Source organism: Poecilia mexicana, unplaced genomic scaffold (assembly GCF_051168715.1).
Source record: "Poecilia mexicana isolate PSO_F unplaced genomic scaffold, ASM5116871v1 scaffold_19, whole genome shotgun sequence".
In the NCBI taxonomy this organism is placed as follows: Eukaryota; Metazoa; Chordata; class Actinopteri; order Cyprinodontiformes; family Poeciliidae; genus Poecilia; species Poecilia mexicana.
This window is the reverse complement of record NW_028263388.1, coordinates 11440477-11458102: the sequence shown is the minus strand read 5'-3', so window position 1 is coordinate 11458102 and position 17626 is coordinate 11440477. Positions and strand designations below refer to the sequence as shown.

Below are 17626 nucleotides of genomic sequence, written 5' to 3'. Positions count from 1 at the left end.
CAGGTGATTCCCATCCTCTGATTCTGGTCGGCTACATCTTGATTGAAGAAAATTTGAAGCGACCGACTTACTTGTCACTTATTTAATGAACTGGTCTGATTAGATTTATATGATTTTATTTAACTTTCCTTTAGGATCAATAAAGTCTTTTTTAATTTGAATTCATATCATTTCTGGATTTGAATTGGATCTGTCTTTTATTTTGTCTTGAGATTACATTTGTTTTGACTTACCACTGAAACTGAATTAAATTAAACCTCCGAGGAGAAACAGCGACTCAATAAACACACACAACAAAAGTCCTATATAAGGCTTTATTAATTATCATTCCAGCCACAGTGTTTGTCCTCATCGCTTTAAGTACAGACCTTCTAACTAAATCATATGACAGATTTTCACCTATTCGTGTGTAAGAAAAAAAAAGTTACCACTACATTGAACACATAATGTAAGAAACCATAAAGAAAATATTTAATAAATTCTTACCCCATGACCTATAATCACTTATTCTGCATGTTTCAAGGACCTCCTTCTATGATAACAATAAAGTCAAAAGGTTTTGATATCCTTCAGTTTTTTTTTTATTTTATTTTTTTTTAAACAATGTGGTTTAATCCTAAAGTCTTATGAGAACAACTAAAGCAAGAATGGCAAAACATTTGTAAAAACTGGTCAAATAAATGAATAACATCCTTCACAAGCAAATCAATCAATATCTTTGTTTACAATTTAAATTGAGATGTTTCTATTCAAAGACAAAGGATACATCTTCAAGACAAATAATGCAAAAAGCCATTGATTCTTTAAAAATTCAGATTTTGTCCTTTGTATAATTAAGTCTAGTTAATAATTATACTCAATTTCCCATAATTCTCTTCATTCTTTCATATTTGAACTTGGAAAAATATTAAATGAGTGAAGTGTATGGTATATTACCAGACTTGTGCAGAACCTAAGGGCATACAATGGAGGTAATTCAGCAATAATCTTATCACTCAGCAAAAAGGTTCCCACAATTAAGCTCGTCCTAATATATTAACGAGGAAAGGCATCTGAGCAGTTTCTACTGGTTGTGAAATCTCTTTTCGTGTCTCTTTAAAGCGCTCTGCCACTTAAACATCAAACCGCAAACATCACAGCTGAAGTTTTTTTCTCTAGTGTGGGTGATCATGTGTCTTGTTACATGGCACTTGTGGATGAATCTTTTGCCACATTCGTCACAAGCAAAGTTCCTCGGTGCAGAGCTGGCTCTCTGTTCTCTCGAGTGAACCGGCATGTGACACTTCAAATCGGGCTTTCTGTAGAATCGTTTATCGCATATAGTGCAAGCAAACGGTTTCACGCCGGTGTGCCGTACAACATGTCTCTTCAAAGCTCCCTCTCGAGTAAATCTTTCTCCACAATGCTGGCAGGTAAAGGCTTTCACCCCTAAATGTGTTACAACGTGCGATTGAAGAAGGCTGCTCAGTCTGAAGCGTCTGTCGCAGAAGTTGCAGGCAAAAGGTTTTTCTCCTTTATGAATCGTCATGTGTTGGTTCAGATTTCCCCTCAAAGTGAACTTTTTACCACATTCGTCACATTGAAATGGTTTCTCTCCTTTGTGGTGGGCCATGTGGCGCTTGAGGTGGTACAGATAGTAAAATGGTTTTCCACAGTCGTCACACACAAATACTTTATTCTCATTGAGGACTTTTTCAGAATCTGAATTTTGCTCTATTTTAGAAAAGTTTGCATCATCCAAGCAGCTGGAGGAATTTCCTCCCGTCTGACGCGTCCTGGTCTCCTCCCAGTCTTCATCGCCGTCTTCCCGTTCAGATCCAGAACCTGACGGATTATCATCACATTCGTCATCATCGTTCTCACCACTGGCTTCAGTCTCAGAAGAGGTGGAAGCATTTTCATCGGTGTTTGGATTTAAATAGGTATTTCTGTCTGGTTCTGCTCCTCTGTGGTCCTCTCTGCCAGCTTCTGTTCCCATCTGTTCAGGTGAGCAGCTGGTTAGAGATTCTGCCTCCCTGTTATCTTCTGATTTGATGTGTTGACGCTCTGATGAGAGAAGGTTCTCATGGTCGTCTTCAATTTTCACCGTAACAACAGTGAATGGAAAATCAGTGTTGTCGGGCTCTTCCTGATCAATAAGCAACTCTCCATCCGGATTAGTCAACTTTTTCCAGTCTTCATTCTTCACCCGGAACAGCGTTGGATTCTGCTGGTCCAAACTAGAGCTCCACAGATCAGGAACCTCTTCCTTAACCACCAACATCTGCTGATCACCTTCAGGAGACACATGGATTTAAGGGTTAACTGGGATTTTGTAATGACAGAAATATTAATGTTGTAATAACTTTATAAACAAACAATGAGTGACTGAATTTGAATGTTGTGTTTAAGATATAAAAGTTTAGTCCTGCTGAAGTGGAAGAAGTGGAACAGTCAGAGTTAAAAGAGGAGTGATTCTTTGGTTTTATTCAGACAAACAGCTCTCTGGAAATATAAATGCATACAAACTGCTTTCAGAATCTACCCTGCAGCTCTTCCTGTTTTGCTGCATAGCATTCATGCAGTGAGCTAGCTTACAAATATTCAAATTTACATAACTGCTCATTTCTGCAGCGGCTTATTTTAACTCTCCTGGACCCCAAAGAAAACCCAACTTAAGGCCCATCCTCACCCAAACAGGTTTCTGCAGAAAATTTGTAGCAATTATACAAATTAATTTTTTTCCCAAGTTTTAAAGCCTACTTCTACAATACAACAGAAAGGGCTTAAAAAAAAAAGAGTCTGACATTACTATTGCAACTAACTAGTGGGTAAAAATATAAATAGTCTTCTCGTTGGATGCTAAAACCTAATGGATTTCATTAAATATTTTATTTGCCACAACAAAATAAAAATTATAATTATTTTTAGGTTTTTTACACATACTGGAGGAGTCCATTGAGGAACCCATAAGTGTAAGGCATTGCATGTTTCTTAGAATCAAATATTTACAGATAATTATGGTTTCTTTATCTCTCTAGTTAACAATGGCTGATGTTTCTGGGACTAACTGTAGCGCTTTTGACAAATTACTGGACATTTAGCCTCCAGGTGTTCATGCATTGGAAGTTTGCTTTTTTCTTTTACAAATTTCTGCTTAACTCAGACAGAAGATAGTCACCTTCATGTGAAGATCTGGTGGTTTCTTCGCCAAACACAGATGTTCTCTCCGCTGACTTTGAGATTCCACTGTTTTCTATCCAAACCCCTTTATCACATTGTGTATCAGCCGCCATCTTTCACCTGTTCAACAGGATAAAAAGTGAGATTTCAATCCAGAGTTAGGTAAACTTTAAATGAAACTGCTTTTTGTTAAAAAAAAAAAAGTATTACATTTTTATCTTACTTATTGATCTCAAGAAGGTTGATGGGTTGGGTCTTTTTAAAGGCTGATGTGAACATGAATAAAGTTAGTGAGAATTAAAATGGGCAACAATTTCTCTTAATAATTATAATCTAGTTAAAATTGTAATTATTTACCTAACTACATGTGGACATAATAACTTGAGATATGCTTTTTACTTGTTCAGCTATTCTGTGTCCAGTTTAAATAATTTATTGCCTTAAATTTTTGATCATAGAGGGGAGCTGCTGGGACATTAAGAACAGGAAGAAATAAACCTCCTCACCCCATTCTGACACTGTAGTCAGCTTCCTCTGGACTCCACAGAAAAATAAAACATGCATCAACTAAAAATGCGGACAGTGCATTCAAACATATGATTCATCCAGAGAAGCTTTCTGACTTCTGGCTGAGTCAGTCAGCGTGGTTGTATCTGCAGACTCACCTGGAGAAGGACATTTTCTTTTCAATCATTTTCCGTCGTGCTTCTTTTTATCCATCTGCACTGCTTAACTTTGCAATGCTTCATTTCTTATGCCCTTTTGACTTGAATTACCTTCATAACATTAACTTTTTAGAGTTTTCTTCAGACAAGCCTTTTATGTTTACAGGTTTACATTCCCAACAATATGGTGGATGTTCTCGCGATGCTTTATGGGTCACGTGTAACGTCGTTGTGCTATGTTATAAATACAACATTTTTTGGAGACGTTTCCTTTTTTAAAATCAAACATTGCCTTCTAATTATGGGCTGGGGGCTGGGGGTATTTTATTAGATTTTTTTTCGATGGTCTGATAAGTAATCAGTTCGAAGACTTCAACTAAAAGTGGCTGAAGTGCGATTTTGATCCCATAACTGATTTGTAATGCATTTATTTTAATTATTTAAATGGTTTTATTTATTTTTTTTTTTCAAGAAACACACAATATATTTTGTGGGTTTTTTTTCTTTATTAAAATAATAGATTATTTTATTGATCTTTTGCCTAAAGAATGGAATAAAAAGACACTTAGTTTTAGCCTAGAAAAGCATAAACGTTTGACATGAAAAGATGTAGAAATGTTCCACTTTTACATATTAATTACAGTAGAAACAAATAATGTACGTTCAAATATGATGGCGTGACTATTGATCAGATCATCAAACTGCCCTAACTTGCCCTGCTCAAGATGGCGGCATCGTCGATGCGGCTGAAGCGTAGCTACGCTGTGTTTTGGCGTAAACCGTCGGGCACTTATGTGTGTAACACCGGTGTTTGAGCTGTGTGATGGAGTTTCGCTGACTGCTATTCAGTGACGCTTCGTGACTTTTGCAGTAACCGTGTCGCAACGCAGCGGTGTTCACCTGGAGCTCCGAGCCGGGCGTCATGGGGGATAACATTGTAAGTATCTGGACGGCTTGGTGCGTTTAACGGCTAGAGTCCGGAGCGATGAGGCAGCAGAATTAGCTTCGTCAGCTAACCTTAGCACAGAGTGGCTGCGGCCTGCTCAGCTCACTGCCTAAACTTAGCTCATAGCTCCTCTTAGGACATCCGACTAAAAGAAATGACCGCTGTTTACATGAAAACTTCAAAGACTGAGATATATATATATTTTATAATAGAAACATACGAGTCACAGTTTTATGTATTTAGTCCCTTTAGTTGTACATTAGCAGGAATCTCCTTGGTGGATTTAGAAGAGGCTAACTGATCTGTTGGTTTAAATTAAGCCAGCGCAGATGAGCAGAAACAGAAATAGTGAAATTTAAGGACAATATCGTGTTTGTGACCAACATGTGGTTTCATGGCCATTAGTAGCATTAACGCCATTTTTTTTTGCACTGTCATTGTAGTCATAATGTTATTACTCCACTATACTGACGGGGAGAGAAGGGGAGAAAAGTCTATGCTTTACTGGCGACCAAGGGGAGACAAACTGACATGGGGGGCTTTAGTTCATAAACAATTGCAGATGCGTTTTAAAAATCAACATTGCACCAATAAGTGAATTAACCTCTATGTTTGATTATGCAGATAATCAGGGTGCAGTCCCCAGATGGGATGAAGAAAATCCCTTCCACCAAGAGGGAGACAGCGGCTACTTTTCTGAAAAAGGTACAGAGTGCAGATATAAAACAATCACATGTGTAGTGTGTTCTACTCTTTCAAGTCAAAAAAAGAAATGAGCCCTTACTGGATTTTACTCATTTACCTCAAACCAATGTGATTTTAAGCCACCCTTCATTGCCTTCCAGTCAGCGTAAACTGCATTTATTTATAGCATAAAATATAATTACCTCTTTTGCTGTAAAATAATCCAACTTTTAACAGGGTTGCTGTTGTAATATTTGATTCAAAACGTAGACCTGAACATAAGAGTGAACAATTGCTACGTTTATTAAATTTAAGTACGCATAGTAGAATATAGCTTTTCTGCTCTTTATTAAATAATACAGAGTGTAACAAGCTGATATGACACAGTTAATAAGTAGGGCTATTTGCAGCTGTTTTCTTAACAGACATGCTAACAAGCAATGTAGTTTTGTTTCTAACCATGACCTTATTGATAGTAATGGATGGACGTTCTTTAGGTTCCACTTCACAGCAAGAAGTGGGGCAGGAGCAAAGCTGATTTACAGTATGCATAAATCACATAGAGGCGTAATGGATAACTTCATTGGTTTTAAAAGGGGAGTTTTCTATTTTAAACCTCCATCCATCCATCCATTTTCCTTCACCCTTGTCCCTCTGTGGGGTCGGGAGGGGTGCTGGTGCCTATCTCCAGCTCACGTTCCGGGCGAGAGGCGGGGTACACCCTGGACAGGACGCCAGTCTGTCGCAGGGCAACACAGAGACACACAGGACAAACAACCATGCACACACACACTCACACCTAGGGGCAATTTGGAAAGGCCAATTAACCTGACAGTCATGTTTTTGGACCGTGGGAGGAAACCGGAGAACCCCCACGCATGCACAGGGAGAACATGCAAACTCCACGCAGAAAGACTGGGGCCGGGAATCGAACCCAGAACCTTCTTGCTGCAAGGCGACAGCTCTACCAACTGCGCCACTGTGCAGCCTCTATTTTAAACCTAGTTACGGGTATTTAGCATTAACATGCAACAGCACACAGCATCACTCAGCAGTTTGTTGTTAATTATTTACAGAGATGAACATAAAAACCTGGATTTATATTACAGTTTATTTGCATATTTTGGGACTGAATAATGATTGGGCCAAAATATGACAGATTACAACCTCTGATCAAATCAAAGACACTGAGAAACTTCCTGCTGATAGGTATTATTTACTAGAATCATATAATCACATTACTGAACATTTTACTGTGAATAGATGGTTAAAAAAATCACATTGAATCGTCGGTGGTCATAGAAGTTATGAATGGTCTCCAAAGGTCATGAACCGACTCATGCTCAAGTGCGACAACACCTGCAAAGGTATTTTAAACTATATAATTTAAAAAGTTATGTTCGTCAGCTTGTTACAGGGCTGTTATTCCCTTGTGTGTAATTGAATTGATAAAAAAATAACCTAACTAGCTGCCTTATTATGTTACTTTTGCACTAAGAGGATGATTATCAAAGAACTTCACCAAGGATGAAAAGTCCACGCATGATCTCTTAACAGTTATGTGACATAAATATGAAACATGCTCACAAGGTTTGTTAGGATTTGAGGATTTTGTCGGGAAAACTTACAGCAACTGTTATCTTTTGGTTTTACTGAAATCCTCTTTTAAGATGGTGGTTGGACTTAAAAGGGAGACAAATCGAAGATCTAAAGTCTGGTGACAGGATGCAACCAGCTTTTTAAGATTTTTTTTTTTTTAAAACCCACAGTTTGAAACTTTAATCCAAACAGGTTGTGTTTAGCTGGAAATGTAAACAAATGTCTATTGTGTCAGATGAGACTGTTGCTTTCAGCCTTCTTAAGAAAACGGGTGGAGATAACGTAAGCAACAGAGCCAAGCCTCATGTAGCCTCGCCTTGACCTTCCTACGCAATTCTGCTTGATTCTCATCTGCCTTCACTGCTCCGTCTGAACTTTCTCCCATTGAAGTGAATTTCTCTGGTAGAATTTCAACCAATCAGCAAACCGAAGGAGAAGTTGTGAACAATGACGGAGATGAACAGAAAAACCTGGATTTATATTACAGTTTATTTGCGGATGCTGCTTTAGAATTAGCAGCAGAGGAAGTGACCGAAGCCGCTAGGTCCTTGTTGGCCACACTCTCAAATACACTCTGTGTGCTGAATATTTCCACACTTTTCAACACAGTGGCTGGACAGGCTTTTTTTTTTCTTTCTTTCTTTTTAGCTCAGACATGACTTATTTGACCCTGAATCTGGGTTTGCTTGTTTCTCATTTTCCTTTTTTTTAAACCGCTCTCCAAAGCGCCTAGCAGAATAATTATAGCTGCGTTTGAAGCATTAACTTTGTAAAACCTAAAATAGATCAAGATGTTGCAGAGCGTTGCTGCAGCGCCTCATCAAAAATGCATGTATCTGGGATGCAGCAGGATGGTGTAGCCTTCAGATCGATGGTAGGAACGGGTTTCAATTTCTGCCGATCAGCTGCCAGATAAAACAAAACCAAACCTGTGAATGTGAGGCAGAGCAGAGACGGTGTCAGTTCTGCAGCTTCGATATCTACTGAACACTTTCTTGTAAAGATATTCAAATTGATTGTAAAACTTCTAATTAACTCATAATACATGTTAAGACATTTTTTTCTTGAAAGGATTTTTAGATTTTTTTAGAAAAGGTTCAGTATCAAAGGTTCATCAGCTGTCGGACTTCAGTAACCCCTAAATAATCATCATCCAGTCGGTCTCCGCCTGACTTTCTGCTGTTCTACCTGTAATGGGATATACAGCAGGCCCTCCTGAACTCTGAGCTTCCTGTAGCTTCATCGGGTCAGAGCGGAGCGACTATTAACCAGCTGAGTGGCTCTCATCCCAGGAAGCTCTCTGCTAATCTGCTTTGACTGAGTGGCTGATGTTTAGCCTTTACAGAACTAGTGGCATGATTTGTCATTGTTTGGAAAACTTTTAGAACGAGTCAAATCCAGGAGCCAAATCTGGCACAGCATAAGTTTCTAGAACAGGGGTGTCAAACTACCGTCCTCAATGGCCGCTCTCCTGCAGCTTTTAGATGTGCCACAGGTACAAAACACTGGAATGAAATGGCTTAATTACCTCCTTCTTGTACAGATAACTTCTCCAGAGTCCTGCCAATGACCTAATTATTCTATTCAGGTGTGGTGCAGCAGAGGTATATGTAAAAGTTACAGGGAAGTGGCCCTCCAGGCCTGGAGTTTGACACTTGTGCTCTAGAACAAGAGTCAGCAACAAGGTTTTCCAGAAAAAACCCTCAACTTTCAGAGCCACAAATGTTGAATGAAAATGAGTTTGACACCTGTGTTTTAGGAGGAGAGACTTCAACAATTTAAACCTTTCATATGCATGTAGTAACAGATACTGTCTCCCACAGGTGGCCAAAGAGTTTGGGTTCAATTCCAACGGGTTTTCTGTTTATATAAACCGCAACAAGACCGGAGAGGTTCTGTCCCAGAACAAGTCCCTCAACCTACTAAAGATCAAGTAAGTTCAAGGAAACTAAAGATCGAGAGTGTTTGCGTATCTCAGTTCAGCTCAAGTTATTGAAAGATTTTTCTTCTAAAATACCGCCATTAACATCTTTCACAATTATTTTTCTTTATTGTTTTTACAAAACAATGCGTCAGTATACATTTTTCTTCAAGAACTAACAGAGTTCACGTGAATAAATGGAAAGTTAAAAAAATGTAGCAGTTAAACCAAATAAAAAAGGTCTGGCTATTTTATGAGCGTGACTTCGGCACATTGAAGCTGCAGAATATGTCTAATATATTCTGCAGCCCTATTTAGTTTCCTTTTTTAAAGATTTTGTAGAGTTTATATGGTAATCTTCAGATAAACTTTACTTTTATTACATTTTCATGTTAGTAAAAACGTACAGCAACCCACTGTTTATCATGAAATTACATTTGTGAATGTTGTGGAAAATGTTTTAAAATGCTGCTGGGTTTTTTTTTCTTTTTTTTACCACTTTCAATGTTGTTTAATCCCTTTTTTTTTACTACAGGCATGGGGACATGTTGTTTCTGTTCCCCTCTGCATCATCCTCCTCTTCTTCTTCGGGGGAGGTAATGGACACGGCGACCCCACACACATCTTCATCCCTGCCATCCATCTCGTCCTCTTCTTCGTCCTCATCTTCGTCCTCGTTGATCCCTCGGTCCTCCTCGGCGCCACAGGTACAGGAGGATCAGATCGATCAGTATCTGGCCAAACAAGACGGCAAGATCTACAGGAACAGAGACCCACAGCTGTAAGACCGAAAGCCGACCGACTGCAAACATTTAAGCCAAAAGCAGAAGCGGGGAAACTTCATAAATCTTGATTCTTCTTCCAGATGTCGTCATGGTGCCCTTGGAAAATGTGTGCACTGTGTACCATTAGAGGTAATTTTGTTCTATACCAGTTCCTTAAACCCGATGGGATCAAACGTTAACTTGACCAACCCTGAAGGACGCGGTTTCTGTCTCTCCAGCCTTTTGACGAAGACTACCTGAACCACCTCGACCCACCGGTGAAGCACATGTCATTCCACGCGTACCTTCGCAAGCTGACCGGCGGAGCTGACAAGTGAGACGTTTGTTGTTGTTTTTCATTTTACCAGCAGAAATGTTCATGATCTCCACTTGAGAGACCAACTCTGTCCTGATCTCCCACAGAGGGAAGTTTGCAGCTTTGGAGAACATCAGCTGTAAGATAAAGTCGGGATGTGAGGGTCATCCTCCCTGGCCCGAGGGGATCTGCACAAAGTGCCAGCCCAGTGCCATCACTCTGAACAGACAGGTGCGCCGCCCCTCCTGGTCCCAAACGGATCCTCTGTACATTTTTATGGAACTTATTGGATGTCTTGATCAGGTCTCGTTATCTGATGCTTAATAATCCTTTAAGTTTAGTTGAATCTAAATGTTTGCAAACAACGCACTAAATACAGTAACAGTAGTAACACATATGACATCATGAGTAATCCAGTAAAATTTGTTGGTAGCAAATTGTACTGGATGGTAAATTGTCCCAAAAATTGTTTCAATAAATTATAATGTTGTTTTGAAACCATTTTCAAGTAGTGCATAGATGATGGCATAATAATGCACGTTTGCTATGTTAAAGACTAATAAACTTTTGATTTTGTACAGAGCCCTACAAACTGGTACTGGAACGTATTTCAAAGTTAAACACAACAACAAAAAACAATAAATAAAACAAAAATAAAAACCACACACAACCAAAACAATGAATAAAGCGGATTATGAAGTCTGGGTTATAAATGGATTATAAACAAAAATGCCCTTCAATAAAATATTACTAATCAGAATACAAAATTATCAAACTAATTTTGATTTATTATGTCATTAATTAATTTCTTATTGCAGCAGGCTTAATCACGACCCCTTTAATGTTGGTGGCAAAACGTTTTTTTTTTTCAATTTAAATTTAGTCTTTCCCATTTCAAACAAAACCAAGTACATTTGTTACGTTTTGCTGAAGTAGCAGAAAAAATATTATAGTGGCAGCATAATTTATTCGTTATATTTCCTTCTTGCTTAAAATGCAGCCGTCTAGATGTAAAGCTGTGGCTTTAAAGTATAGGAGCCCAAATAAAATCCTTAAATTAACGTTTATTGCTATTTTTTAAATGTAGTATCTGAATTAAAGACATTAACCACAACAGTGAGTCATCATTCATTCAACAGAAACATACTGATGGTAAGAAATGGGTGAGCTGCAGTGCAACCATTTCTCTCCATATTCCACATTCTCCCAGACTTATCATCTTGTTCGCCTTTTTCATATTTGAGGCTAGTGACCCCAAAAGGTCAATTATCCATAATAAATTGATTATTCAGAAAACAGGAGGAGCTCCCATCAGTTGAAACTGGTCCACACATTAAACATGCTGAGGTGAATGAATATTCATCGGTGCAGACAGAGCATCTACATGATGTAGCATGAGAAAGTTTGTTGGGTCATTTCGGTGAGTATCATTTTAGAAAAATTGGCACACTTTTGTTGTACTTAGGAGCTGTGAGAGTTTGGACATTATTTGATATTTCTAAAAGGTTGTTGTAGCCTCGTGTAACTGGAGATCAGATTGTGTTTGGCAAATAGAAAGCCAATATTGGAAAGCATCTTCCGGGCCCAAGACACACAATAGTGTAATGCCATGTATAAAGATGACATCAGGTCACAGATTGTAAAACTAGGTCCAGCCTTTGAGAGGCTCTAAAATAACTTTAGGCAGATATTCAAAGCCTAGTGCACACGCAAACATTGAAGCAATTCTCTCTTCTCTGAATGTCTGTTCCAGAAATACAGACATGTAGACAACATCATGTTTGAGAACCACACCATCGCCGACCGATTCCTGGACTTCTGGAGGAAAACAGGCAGTCAGAGGATGGGCTACCTATATGGCCGGTACACCGAGCACACAGACATCCCGCTGGGCATCAGAGCTGAGGTGGCGGCCATCTATGAGCCCCCGCAGGTGAAAGCCTCACCCAATAAATCTCATATATTATATTAATATGCCTTTTGGTAGGCTTAATTTTGATTTTTGTTCTGTTTCAGAGTGCGACCCAGAACAGTTTGGAGCTGTTGGAGGATCCCAAAGCTGCAGCTGTAGATGAAATCGCTGCCAAACTGGGGCTCTGCAAGGTGGGTCTGTTTTTCCTGCAGCAGGGCTGCGTCTGAAAGCGCTGCCCTCAGAGCTCAAGGCAGATTTATGCTTTCTCTAAACGGGTTAAGACGTCTCAAACAGTGAAGAGTTTAACCTGCTGAATCACACGCTCATTCCTCCAAACAGTAAACCTGACTGATGTGTTGGGAAGCTGCAGTTGCAACATTTATCTCTTTTGTATTTCAGAGTTCCTGCACACAATGTGATTTAAATGTATGCACTGAGGGTGAGGGAATTTTATGCAGCTTAACAGACTGAAGCTGTGGATGTTTTTTTTTTGTCTGCGTCAATAACTTGAGTCAGTTTTGCATGTTTGTGAACAAAAATGCAACAGAAATGCGATTATTTTCATACTTGAATATCTTTAGTTAGTTTAGTTTACCAAAACAAAGGTGATGTTATAGTTTTTCCTCTGTGTTTCGTAGGTGGGCTGGATCTTCACCGATCTGTTGTCTGAGGACACAAGGATAGGGACTGTCCGCTACACAAGAAACCAGGTGAGAACGGGTCCAAGTTAGAGGTGGTCTGAGTGTCGGACTGATGCCGCTGTGTTCCTGTTCGATCAAAAATGTTCTCATACACCTGACAGGACTCCTTTTACCTGAGCGCTGAGGAGTGCATCACGTCCGGATATTTCCAGAACCAACACTCAAACCCCTGCAGGCTGTCTCGAGACGGATACTTTGGATCCAAGTTTGTGACTGTTGTTGCTACAGGTTAGATTATTTTTATTTATCGTCTTAAATTTTTCTTTTAATAGTGGTAAATATATAAATCCTACAATTTTTTTTCAACTTTATGATATTTAAGTGACAAAAAAGTGAATATGTGGATTGCTGCCAATTAATTACAGGTTTTAGAAACGTTAAAGCCACGCCAGTCACAGAGACGGTTTATTACTTATCGTTTTACACAATATGATTTCACCATGTAGTACTGGTGTTGATGGCCATGAAAATGCTGTAAACGTAAATCACTCATCCCAGTTTCTTACTCTTCTCCTCAGATATGATTCAACAAGCAGAGCAGGTCAATTTTCGGGGTTTTTTTAGAAACATTTTTTAGCCTTCTGTGGAGTAACTTTGTTATCTTTTGGACTCGCATTTCCCTCTGCAACATTTTCCATTTGGGCTCTTTTAGCTGCTCCTTTGTGCTGAGCAAAGCTGAAAGTTGGCTCCTATTGTTTCACATATTTGGCACATTTTTAGCCGTACTCTGTTTTTGCTTTATAAACTCGCTTAGCCGATCTTAGGCTAACTAAGATCGGCTAACTACTGATCTTAGTTAACCGATCTTAGTTAGCTAAGATCGGCTTAGCTAACTAAGCCGATCTTAGTGTGAAGTGAACTATAACTTCACAGGAAGTGTGAAGTGAACTATCCCTTCACACTTCCTGTGAAGTGATAGTTCACTTCCTGTGAACGATTGATAGTTCATAGGAAGTTAAAGTAGCAATAAATGTCCTGAAAAGAGCACAATAATTTAAAATTACAAATTACTTCCCCTAATGGAAATCAACCTTCAATAGCTTTGAGCTACAGTGTTTTGATCATGGATAAAGAATTAAGAATTAACACAAACAAGCAGAAAACAGTCCAGCAGTGAGCTCATCTGTTGTCTGTTTGAATGAACCACTGGGAACAAAACCTGATAATTACCAAGATTTTGTGTCTAGTAAAACGATGTGTCTTTTTCTATATCCAAAACTTTTTTCTTTTTTTTTAACTAAGTTACAGTTGAAAAGCTTTTAGAGAGAGGAGTGAACAACCTTTTTGCTACATTTTGGCTTTTGTCTGGTGTTTTTTGCTTGTATTATTTTTTTTTTTTTTATAAAACTGGCTTTGAGGAAATTTGAATCTTATGGTTTTAGAGTAAGGAAAATGACAAATGTTTGGTAGCACTTCTGAAAATGTTGACCTTTCTTCATATGCATGTTCTGTGTGCAGGTGGTCCAGATAATCAGGTCCACTTTGAAGGCTACCAGGTGTCCAATCAGTGCATGGCTCTGGTGAGAGACGAGTGCCTGCTGCCCTGCAAAGACGCTCCTGAGCTCGGCTACGCTAAGGAGTCCAGCCCTGAGCAGTACGTACCAGACGTCTTCTACAAGGTGAGACTCATCGATCGGCGCCAAGCAAACCACTGCAGAAGACTTGGTAGGATTTGTTTTATTTCAGATGGTAAATTTGCTTCTGTTTATCTTTTCTTTTTTTTTTTTTTCCAACAGGACAAAGATAAATTTGGGAACGATGTCACGTTTCTAGCTCGACCTCTTCCTGTCGAGTACCTTATCATAGATGTGAGTTTGGCACTTGTCTGTTTCTCACTGTGTGTTTGTGTTATTGTATATTACTGCATGTGTTTGACGTGATTTAAATAAATGTATTTTCTTTAGATCACCACAACTTTCCCAAAGGACCCTCAGTACACCTTCACCTCCACACAACGCTTCCCAATTGAAAACCGTGACATCCTTGGAGAGACACAAGTGAGTGCTTTCTGCTTTCTCAACCAGTTTTGGGACTTCATTTTATGAAAAGGTTAAAAAAATCCCAGAAGGAAACTTCTTAGTGAATTTGAATGTTCGCTTGCAGGATTTTCACAGTTTAGCCACGTACCTGTCCCAGTGCTCCTCCGCGTCATTCCTGGACATCGTGTCAGACTTCCATCTGCTCCTCTTCCTCGTCACCAACGAAGTCATGCCTCTGAGGGTGAGTCGATGCTCCAAAACCCAGTCGCTCCTCCCGTTTTCCAGCTGTTTTCATTTTGCGATGGTTGAAGCCAGATTTTCCTCGCATCTGGAAATCACTCCATTAGCATCTTTAGGGTAATTTGGAAAAAACTTTTGGAAAATATGCAGTAAAACGTTTCAGCACATTTGCATGTGCTGTTGGAAACTCAAAGAGAAGAACATAAAACTGTTCTGTTTCTGGTGTTCTGGATCACTGAGGATGAGTTTCTTTTATTTTTATTGCAGGACAGTATTGGCCTTCTTCTGGACGCAGTGAAAACGTCCAATGAGGAGCTGGCGCAGACCTGGAAGAAGTCTGAGCAGTGGGCCACCATAGAGCAGCTTTGCAGTAAGTTGGATCAACATTTACTAAATATGCTTCTTTTTTCTTCTACTCCTTCTCTTATGTTAAATTCACTATTCATGCGGCTTGAGATCTCTTAAAAATGCTCGAGTTTCAATTAAATGTTTTCAAGGTTTGGAAAGTGCTTGGTTTCTGTATAAAGTCCTTGAAAGTGCTTGGTATTCAAACTGCACATTTTTGTCATAAAGTGTAATCTAAGGTTGACTAAAAGCCTATAAATTTGGCAAACATTATTTACAGTTGAAACCAAATCTTTACATACGCCTAATGAAAAGACAGACACATTTTTGTCCCGGTGTCTGAAGTTAGATCAGATTAAACTTGTCTTGTTTTAAGTCAGTAACAATTATCAAAATTATTTCTATTTGATAAATTCTAGAAAACGTAGCAAGGACATTTTTTAGAGATTTTCTTTTTGTGTAACTTTCTTTCTATATTGAGTTTAAGCATTTAATTCCTAATAGCTCAATGAAATAAAAGTTTATCTTATATTTTATACATTAAGTAACATTATTGAAATCAGGGGATTTTTGGTTAAGTTTGATTTGATCTTGGACCAGGCAGAGAGACGTTTTTAAACATAAAATTTTACTATATTTTAATCTTACCTTGTCCCTGTTGTAGGATGTAGATACTATCACCAGTAATAAATTAGATCATATAATACTGAATTGAATTTTTTTTTTTAGTTCATTTGTATTATTTTATTTCTAAAGTGTGGTGCTGGAAAAGTTTGAAAACTTACCTTGAAAGTGCTTGAATTTTACGCTGGGAAAATTGTGCACACCCTGTAAATACTGCAACGTTATTACAGTTTAAATAGCTGCTGTTTTAACTAACTTTGTGCTCAGCATATTTTTTATAAACCTTCATTCTCCTGGCTTAAAATTCAATTGACGCTTACCCATTGATGCCCTGCAAACTCTGCGCCATGGTATCGTCATGGTAACCTGTTCCTGCCCTCCTCAGGCACGGTGGGCGGGCAGCCGTCCAGCTCCCTGGGTTACGAAGCCATGGGCGGCCCGGCGGCGCCGGCGTCCTCCTCAGCCATGTGGTCCTGCCTCCACTGCACCTTCATGAACCAGCCTGGCACAGAGCACTGTGAAATCTGCAGCCTGCCCCGCAGTTAAGACCCTCCACAGAACTTCTACCTTCAAAGTCCTAACTTCACCAGATCCAGTTGCAAGATTCAGATGCCCCTCCTTCGTTATTTTGTCCAATTCGCAGTGACGCCTCGGTCTTCCCCTGGCTGCCGAAGGCGCGGAAGGATGCATTTGTTTACGTCCACAAATCTAAAAAAAGAAAAAAGAAAAATTGAACCAGACATGATTTAATCTTGTTTGTTATTCTCCCTCTTTTCAGCAGCTCTTATCTGTTTTGGGCCTAAACTGTTAAATATTTCCCCTGATAACTCAAATAAAACCTGCTGTGACTCAGGAGGACAGCAAAGACCCCAACTTTCAGATCTTTCTTCACATCAGTGCCCCCACCCTCTTACCCTCTTTTTGCTCTCACAGTGACTTCTGGAAAATCTTGCTGTGTATAAATACCTTTGATGGATGATGCTGTTATTTAATTGAGTTTCTTTTTTTATTACCAGATTGTAGCGTGTAACTTAAACTTTGATTCTTCTGATCGGACACTTTTACAGCTCTTGGTCTCTGGAAAGCCCTTTACAGTACAATCACTTCTCAAAGCTTCGACCTCATCAGGCTCTGAGCTGCAGAGTAAAAACCCAGTTTACAGCTCGGCGTTTTATATCTTTTGTGTTAAATTTAGTCCCCAGTTTTAAGAAGCAGCCGCCTCCGATGATTGCAGAAGGCAGATCCGGTTCATTTTATTGGTTTTGAACTTGAGCAGCAGAAGATGTAGCTTATTTAATCGGTTGTTCTGATAAAAAAACAAAAAAAAAAAACATCCCGGGACACTTTCTAATTTCATTTCCATATGCTATGGGGTGCTCTAGAAACAACTGGTGCTCACCTCCCTATTTGAGCCTCCTCCTCTTCTCCTTTGTTTTTCTGCTCCAGCTGGTGCAGAACATGACCTCTGTTCTTCTGATTGACCCCTGAGGGTTTCTAACCATCACAGAGACTTCAGAGACTTTCCTCCGGACGAGGGGAGACCCGAAGCTATTGTCTCGGGTGTAAATTTCCAAGATGGATCGTGATGGTCGAGAAACACCGGCATTTGAGAACTACCGACTCTTCTTCCAGCAACAGACCTTCAGCAGACTGCCGGGAAACCGAACCATAAAATTAAAACATTAAATGGCACCAAAAGGCCTCTCAATCAGTTATACGTCAGAGCTATCGAAGGACGCTTGTCTAAAGAAAACCTAAACTTTTCCTC

The 17626-nt window shown here is 39.3% G+C and overlaps 2 protein-coding genes across 3 annotated transcripts; one reads left to right on the top strand and one right to left on the bottom strand.

Moving 5' to 3' along the window:
• Window positions 1-300: 300 nt before the first annotated feature.
• LOC106916009 (uncharacterized) lies at window positions 301-4515 on the bottom strand. 2 transcript variants are annotated; one of them, XM_014984014.2, is made up of 4 exons: window positions 3828-4515; window positions 3386-3428; window positions 3161-3282; window positions 301-2274 (listed from the first exon to the last, which is right to left on the bottom strand). In XM_014984014.2, exons 3-4 carry the CDS (start codon window positions 3273-3275, stop codon window positions 1064-1066), a joined length of 1326 nt encoding a protein of 441 aa, XP_014839500.2. In that variant the 5' UTR covers window positions 3276-3282; window positions 3386-3428; window positions 3828-4515; the 3' UTR covers window positions 301-1063. The 2 variants fall into 2 exon arrangements, with proteins under 2 accessions (XP_014839500.2, XP_014839499.2); XM_014984013.2 differs by lacking the exon at window positions 3386-3428.
• A 101-nt stretch (window positions 4516-4616) lies between these two features.
• Window positions 4617-16731, top strand: nploc4 (NPL4 homolog, ubiquitin recognition factor). The gene is made up of 17 exons (XM_014983992.2): window positions 4617-4764; window positions 5398-5478; window positions 8880-8989; window positions 9513-9758; window positions 9843-9891; window positions 9981-10075; window positions 10165-10288; window positions 11811-11990; window positions 12074-12160; window positions 12608-12679; window positions 12772-12898; window positions 14129-14289; window positions 14407-14478; window positions 14575-14667; window positions 14774-14890; window positions 15157-15259; window positions 16244-16731. The coding sequence occupies exons 1-17, from the start codon at window positions 4750-4752 to the stop codon at window positions 16402-16404; spliced, it is 1893 nt and encodes a 630-aa protein (XP_014839478.2). The 5' UTR covers window positions 4617-4749; the 3' UTR covers window positions 16405-16731.
• Window positions 16732-17626: the final 895 nt, after the last annotated feature.